The 8126-nt window shown below is 41.2% G+C and overlaps 1 protein-coding gene across 2 annotated transcripts in view; it reads left to right on the top strand.

Annotated features, from left to right (window-relative positions):
• Positions 1–773: 773 nt before the first annotated feature.
• Positions 774–8126, top strand: part of ANKIB1 (ankyrin repeat and IBR domain containing 1) — a 60821-nt gene continuing 53468 nt past the window's right edge. For both annotated transcript variants that reach the window (XM_010285946.1, XM_010285945.1), the window contains exon 1: positions 774–961. In XM_010285946.1, the coding sequence (XP_010284248.1) occupies positions 774–961 (188 nt within the window). The remainder of the gene's footprint in view (positions 962–8126) is intronic.

Genomic DNA, 8126 nt, shown 5'->3' with positions numbered 1-8126 from the left:
CTCGTAAGGTGCAGTTGGTTTGTACCATTATGATGCCTGGCATTGTATGGACCCATTCGTTGTTGATCTCTAAGTGTCATTTTAAAAATGGGGTTAGGTGTTTAAAAGAGTCTGTTTAGAAGAACTGTTAAGATGGGTCTGTGCTAATTCCTGTGCTCATGTGCATTCGTCTTGCTGGCATAGAAAGGTGCTGTTTACACCCACCTACGCAAGCACAGGTGCTTCAAGCACATTTTTACATGATCTTCTTTAAGTAAAAGATAAATCGATGTCTGCTTTCTTGCATGCTTTTGAAGAATTTTACCTCCTTGTTTAAGATTTTTGCTTTGGTTGTACTGTGTTTTGAAATCACTTCTGATTTCTAATTCACTTCTCATTCATGGCAATTCAGTGTTCATCCCTGTCTTCTAATACAGGTGGATATTTACCATTTTTTTTCTTTTCGCTATGTTCAAAGGGTATAGGTAGTGAATATATTTGCACGGGCACAAGGTATGGCAGAATTTATCAGGGAAATAATCTGTGAAGAATTGGGAATTTGTGTGTATTTACCTTAAAGGACATCAGCAATTCATGAGTAGAGTTTACAGCCCGAGGTGGTACTTCACATGCCTGCTTGCAGTGCTCTGGGTGAATTCATCTAGGAAAGAGTGTTTTACAGAATAACTGAAATACTGTTTGTCTTTTTAGGCTGTGAAGCATGTTAGAGAGCTGTACAACAAGTGGATGAAGGGGAAAGGAAAAAGTGCCATTGACAGCTACAGGATAGCAACATGGGAAATACAACCACCAAATTCCGCAAAGCTCTTATAAATGGAGATGAAAACTTGGCCTGCCAAATCTATGAGAGCAACCCTCAACTAAAAGAAACTCTTGACCCAAATACTTCTTATGGAGAAACGTACCAGCACAACACTCCGCTCCATTATGCTGCTAGGCATGGAATGAACCGGATACTGGGGTAAGTATGATTTGAAGTTTTGCTTGAGTGTGAATAACTGAGCTAAGAAATGCAAGAGTGTCAGCTAGGTCATAAATACCTTATGTGTGTGCACATATATGTACATATATATGTGCATATGCATGTTTGTGTTGCAACATGTTAAGTAGTAGTAGAAAACATGCAAATTAGTCTATAAACACAGACTGGTATAAAAGTTTTTAATTTTATTTTTAGTATCTTTGTTCCTTCCTTGTAGCATTAGTCTTGGACAGTTTTAGCTTGCTTCCTGAAGACTCCTATACCATGGTTCTTTGAAAATAGTGACTGTTCCACCCTTCTTGATGTGTTTTCCTGTCTTAAAATAATCTTTGTAAAGCCATACCTAGTGGATACCATACTGATTGTATCTACTTCCAGATGGCACAATATATGTTTATTCTTGTGTTATTCAGGCAGCTTTTATTTTTCAGTTTGGATAATAACAGTGAACATTAATATCTTGAAAATGAGTAAGTTTATTATTGCCACAGTCAGTGTGTATGCCAATCCCTGATGTTAGCTACTTCCGTTCTTCTGTATTATTGTCAGTGCTGTAAGATCAATTAAAGATTAACATCTTATCCATGTCCAGACATCGCAGGTACAAGCTGTTCTAGTCTAGTATTTCATGAAGCTAGTACTGAGTAGACGTTGCTCAACCTCTTCTTCAGTAGCTAGCAAGTTAGAGAGAATTTCATAAATATCCTCTTCCTTATATTAGGGACCAGAATGGAAATATACACTCAACTGTATTATTCTTAATATTCTTTTCATCTCTGTGTTTGTATCTACTGATGGGCCTGTGGCATTCATAAGGTTTGTTTTGTCCCTCATGTGCTGTAACTTTACTAGTTATCTGGTCTCCCACCGTAAATTTTTCCTCAGTGTTTTTGATTGACCTAACAGTTTTTTATAGTTTAAAACTTCTCATTTATCTTGATGTTTGCTAAATACTTTTCTCTTCTCCCCCATGTATTCTGTATTTCCAGTTTTAATTGTTGTTTTCATTTCATCACTGAATCTTTTTGTTCATTTTTTTCTTAACATCCCCAAACTTTCTCCTACTCCTGGTTCTTGAATTATAGGAAAAATTTAACTAAATTTAGTTTAAAATAGCATCCACTCTTTATTTACATTTTCTGTGTGATTATTTGTTCTCTGAGATTTTCAGGTTCTCTCAAGAAAATATCTCTTAAGAAAATATAGCCTCATTGAAACAACAAGGACAAGGTTTGCATATGTGGAAAGAAATGGAGTCATAATTACCGTCTCCTGAGCAATCCATTAGTTAATTCATATTGCACCATTATGATGAGATCTCGAATAATTGCTTTGTGTTTTAAAAAAAAAGGTAATTTAGAAATATTTTACTACTAGCTGCACAGACCTTTAGCATCGAAGTGTCACAGGACAACTCAATTTTATTTTGCACACATTGCAAACAAATGATCGAAAGAATCAATCTTGTTTCTAGCTTGAGTCCAAAGTTTGCAATACATCTTTTGCCAGTAAACATAGTGAAGGTGCTATTATTTGCTAGAATCTGATTCTGAAAATCTGGACTGTTGCTAGGAGTAATTTGCTCATTTTTTTTAACTATTTATCTTCTGCTGACTTTCTAAGGGCTTTGTTCAGACCTCCTGTCTAAGATACATTGCACAAAAATGTAGCCTTTTTTTCTGAACAAAGTAGTAAGAGTGAATAAATATCAGACTTACAGTGTGCCTATTTGCAAAGTTGACAGTAAAAAGGGCACAAGTGATTTCCAATTAAGCCTCTTCCTTTTGATACAGAAAGTCCTGGCAGAGATTAAACAAATTTATTATGAAAAGGAATGCTTTGATTTATTGATAAAGTATAGTAGCTAAAAGTAAATAAATCTTAATATGTTTATATTTGTAGAGAAATTTACAATTCTGAGATGTCCATGATACTATAATATTTTATACTTATATCTTCATTAATCATTTTAAATATTTGAGAATCTGTAGCTACCATAACTTGTAGTCCAAAATCTAGATGTTACTTATATGTATAGCATATCATTCAATTTTTCTTTGTAGGCTCGTATTTGTATTATTGCAGGTGGATATAAGCTGACGTGTTTTATGATTCACTGTGTGAAATTTTCTCAGAAGCGAGTAGTGCAATGCAGTTGTCAGTACACCTTTTGCATAACAGAATACGTTGAGAGATACATTCTGGGATGTTTAGAAATAACCTATCTGGCAGTGCTGTTACCAGATACTGAGGCAAAGGGACAAACTCCCTGTTACCAGATGTATGGCTGGTGGTGACTGTCCAAAGGCAAAGTGAAAGCGCAGGCACTGAATTTGCAATGAAAGGGAGTTGGGGACATCCTGGTATAGCGATCTCAGAAGTGAAGAAAGAAGAAAATGGAGAAGAGGTGAAAGGGTCATGAAATAAAAACTCCCGACCTGGACAAACTGTGTGTAATCCACCATGGATTTCTACAGGCAGAAACTTAAGCCAACAAAACTTTCTCAACAGTCTTGAACTGCACAGTGGTTTTACAGATGATGTCAGAGTCATCCGGCCGCTGCACCTTTCATACAGCATTTACAGCCCAGAAAGTGAATTTAGTATATAATCAAGCTGTAAAAACTTGAAAATTTGCTGTTAATTTCTTTTCACAAGATTCAGCAAGAATGTGTTAAAATACTATGATTGTTGCTATGATAGTTCTTCATGAGTATCATAGAATGCTTTGGTATATTAGAAATGTCAAAACAAAAAATGGAAAATAGTTAGGCTTTCACTTAATGTATAACTTCTGCTTGGTCTGCAGCCCTAAATAATGTTTACCTGACAGATAAGTTTATTTTAACTGAGCATTTAATGTTTAAAAACCAAAAATTGCTGGTCACAGCTAATTAGCACAAACCAGAATTTTCAAAGCACTGGTTGAAGTTGCCAGGAGTTACGACATGGCACTCAGCAGCTCCCCGTCACTGCCAACTATCTCATTTTCTCTCTCTGGTTAGTAGGGTTGTACTGTTAGAGTTTGGGTGAGGTTGTGTGATGGAGGGCTCACCCCCAGGAGCACAGGGGAGCCCAGAGGCAGAGCGGTGGGGTGATCCCGGTAAGCTCATCAGAGGGAGGAGATTGCGACAGGAGAGCCGTCCACCCCATGTCCCAGCCGTGACACACATCAGGAGGAGTCTACAGAAGGGGATTGTCCTCGGTTTATGTGGCAAGGTTTTGGTATCAGGGGGCTGCAGGGCTGGCTTCTGAGAAGAGATCAGGAGCTGCCCCATGCCAGACACAACTGGCTCCAAAAGAGCCCCACCACTGGCCAAAGCTGAGCCTATCAGGGATGCTGGTGGCACCTCCATGACAGAGGAGTGAAAAAAATGTGAGACAGACAGCCCTGTAGACACCAAGGCCAGAGAAGAAGGAAGGGGAGGAGGTGCCCCACACACCAGAGCAGAGGCTCCCCTGCAGCCCGTGATGAAGACCATGGGGAGGCAGGTTGTCCAGCTGCAGTCCATAGAGGTCCACGGTGGAGCAGATACCCACACTGCAGCCCCTGGAAGACCCCATGCCGGAACAGGTGGAGATACCCTGAAGGAGGTTGCAGCCTGTGGAGAGCCCATGCCAGAGCAGGCTCCTGGCAGGAGCTGCAGCCTGTGCAGAGTTGCTCACAGAAGAGCAGGATTTCTGGCAGGACCTGTCACCCCATGGTGGGTCCATTTCTGAAGAACTGTACCGTGTGGAAAGGACCCATGCTGGAGCAGTTCTTGAAGAACTGCAGCCCATGGGAAAGACCCACACTGGAGCATTTCTGGAAGGGCTGTATCCCATGGGTGGGACCCCACGCTGGAGCAGAGGAACAGTGGCAGGAGCAGCAGAGATGAAGCGTTATGAACAGACCACAGCCCCCATCGCCCATCCGCCTGCGCTGCTCGGTGGGAAAGGAGGTAGAAGAGTCAGGAGTGCAGTTGAGCCTGGGCAGAAGGGGGAATGAGGGAAAAGTGTTTTCAGTTTTGTTTTTGTCACTATCCTACTCTGTTACTAATTGGCAATAGATTAAATTGATTTCCCCAAGCTGAGTCTGTTCTGCCCATGACAGTAATTGGTGAGCCATCGCCTTATCCATGTCTCAATGCACAAGCTTTTTTGTCGTGTTTTCTCCCCTGTCTTGTTGAAGAGGGGAAGTGAGAGAGTGGCTGGGTGGCACCTGGCAGCCAGCCAAGGTCAACCCAGCACAGGGATCGAGGTGGTTTGGGAAGGAACACACTTGGGACAATAGAGCAGGGGCTAAACGGGGCTGGTCACATGGAAACGGGTGGCTTGTCAGACCATGATGTTTGTCTGACCATGCCTAATCACTGCAGTCTGTCCTATCTTCTCATTAAACTCTATTACTAATTATTTTCCTGCGTGATGGGACTCTGCTGTGTGCATGTTTGTGGTTGGAGGTCTAAGTACCAGCAACTAAAGTGGGGACCTCATGACAGAGGCATCCATGAGCCTGGAGTGCCAGCAGCTGGAGAGACCAGAGTGCATGCATATGTTAGTACATCTATCAATGTGTAATGGCTAGTGAATACCAAGCTGGACTAGCCAGCGAGTAGGGTAAGCGGCCTGGGAGCCATGTTTCAAAGCAGCCATAAGTCCACAGGTCAGCCAGGAGGCCTTTTGAGGCAAGTGGAGATGAGAGGATCCAGGTGCAGGTTCTGGTTGTGTCTCAGGCCAGTTACTGGGGATCTCCATCACGTGTGTGTGCGAGGTAACTGGAAGGTCCAGGTCATCCAGGGCCAGTTACGGGATAAACGGCATCCAAGGCCAGTTACTGAAGGGATCAACATCGTTTATATGTGTATTTTTCTCAATAGCGGACCTTCATCCTGCTTGCCTAGACAGGGGAACAGAATGAGGCTGCCAGTGTTGTTTGTGGTCATGTGAATGCTGAGAGTTTCTGTCCACGTATATCTGTGTGAACCAACATGAATATGCGTTGCATATCTGTGTCTGTGAGTGTGTCTCTTGGGAATGCAGCCCAGCCTCTCTGCTGGCCAGACCTGGGGACATGGAGCCACAGCAGCCTTGCCTGCCCTGGGCTACCGTCTTCGCCAGCCCCTGACAGTCTGTGGCCTTTTACTAAAAATAGAAAGGTACAAAAGAAAATACACGCCTTGAAATCTCGTGAGAAGGTTACTTTCCATTTTGGAAGCAAAGAACTAAACGTTTCAAGTTTTCTTTATTGGACTGTATTGTGCATACCGCAGGAACAATTTGAGTGTGATTTATCTCTAGACATCTGCTGGTGGTGCTTAGAGTCAGCACTGACTCTGAGAGGAGTTTGTCTGAGTTGTTAACAGCTCTAGTTCAGAAGTGTCATCTCTGTGTTACAAAGCTGTATTGATATCACTATTCAGACTCTGTTCGCAAGCTAATAAATAGGTGGTCTGTAGTGGGTGATAGCGAAGACTTCTGGAAGAAAGAGAAAAAAATTACATGGCACTCAGGAACATCAAAATAATAAAAGATACGTGGTGCACAGATGGATTTTGAGAGCTTTGTACAACATACAAATAGGTCTTATTCCACTGTAGGCATTTATCATGATTCCCTATGAATGAAAGTCTTCACAGAAGACTCCTGTTCAAGAGGATAGTTTAAATTTCATTCACTAAATGGGTGTAAAAATACTAGAGAAAGAGCACACTGGAATTTTGTTTTCTTCAGAAAATGCAGTCTTCATATGATCAAACACCTCCAATGCCCTCAGGCTTTTTTTCACCTAATCCCAAGGTACATTTGAGATCATCTGACAGCTCAGTTCGAAAGAACTGCTGTCGATTTGGAAAGTTTTTACCAGGGTCTGGCTGTTGATGAACCGTTCCTGAAAAACAAGAGAATAGGCTTTTCCAGAGGGTGACCGAGATGGAGTGGCTGGAAATCACAAGAACACTACCTGTGGTTGAAAGGTAAAAAACATCTTAGATAACCTGTCATTTCACACTGTATGTTGTGGCGTGACTTCCAGTGTTGTAGCTTTGCTGGGAAGCTTTTTGGATCAATGACAGATTTTCCTTGTCGTGTGCTTCATACTGCTACATCTGAGCACTGAGTATTCAAGCCAAAAGTGGAGTGTTTGTAGCAGTTGCTGCTGGTCCTGGGCTGAAGAGGAGGGAGGAGGAGGAGGTGATAGAAACATGAGGCTGTGGGAAGGCAGGATGGGTTTGTGAAGCTGATTCTTTTTCTAGAACAGAAAAAAACAAGATTTCCTGTTACAGAAGATTCTGGAAATTGAGGTGAATGCTGAAACTGGAAAAAAAAAAAAACCAAACACTTTTTTTAACATTCTTGATGCCTGCCTATCAGTAATAATAGTAAAGGAACTCTGCATTGAAGACATAGCGAAGCTAGCCAGAGAGAGACGTTGGTAAATGTGCCCAGAATCTGGTTATAAGAAGTATTTCTTGCTTCATTGCTGTAATTTGGGAAGTATTTTTCACTGCAGTGCAATTACAGAAGATCAAAGTAGTGGTCGTTTGAATTTCAGGTCAATGTATGCTACAGTCTTGTCATCTTATCTTATCTTATCTTATCTTGTTTTTATGGCTATTTAAGAGGTTTCAGTAGGGGCTGGTCTAAGCAATTGTAATGCAATCAAAAAAGTGTATTGAGATTACCAACATGTTATGTAGAATTAATTTGACAGAAGATTTGTTGACGTTGGAGGGAGCGTCACATTGGTCACAGTACATTTGGGACTGTCTCTTCCTATACCAGGTTTTGTTGGTTTTTATTCCTTTTGAAGTCATATTGAAATTTTTGGATGTATTGGAGGGAGATGTGCGCAGACTGTTTTTCAGAACATGACTTCTTTCAGGTTGAGAAGATACTAGGGGATTTTTGTGGTGCAAAAATATATGTCAAGGAGACGTATCAGAGAAAACCCTGTTAAACCTGTTTGCGGATCTTCTGGCTTTAGAGAGGTGCTGTAGTTGGTTATTTTCTGATAAGGTTGAAACTGCTCTGAATTTCAGATCTTTTTTTTTTTTTTCTGGAGATGCAATTAAAAAAGAGGCTATTTCAGGCAACTTCACTCTCCACTGTTTTGACTGAGACAGAAGTTCTATAAACCTTTGAACTTTGAGATCCAAATTGACCT

The sequence above is a fragment of the Phaethon lepturus genome, unplaced genomic scaffold (genome assembly GCF_000687285.1).
Source record: "Phaethon lepturus isolate BGI_N335 unplaced genomic scaffold, ASM68728v1 scaffold3144, whole genome shotgun sequence".
Classification (NCBI taxonomy): domain Eukaryota; kingdom Metazoa; phylum Chordata; class Aves; order Phaethontiformes; family Phaethontidae; genus Phaethon; species Phaethon lepturus.
Note: the sequence above shows the minus strand (reverse complement) of the source record. Positions and strands in the feature narration are given on the sequence as shown.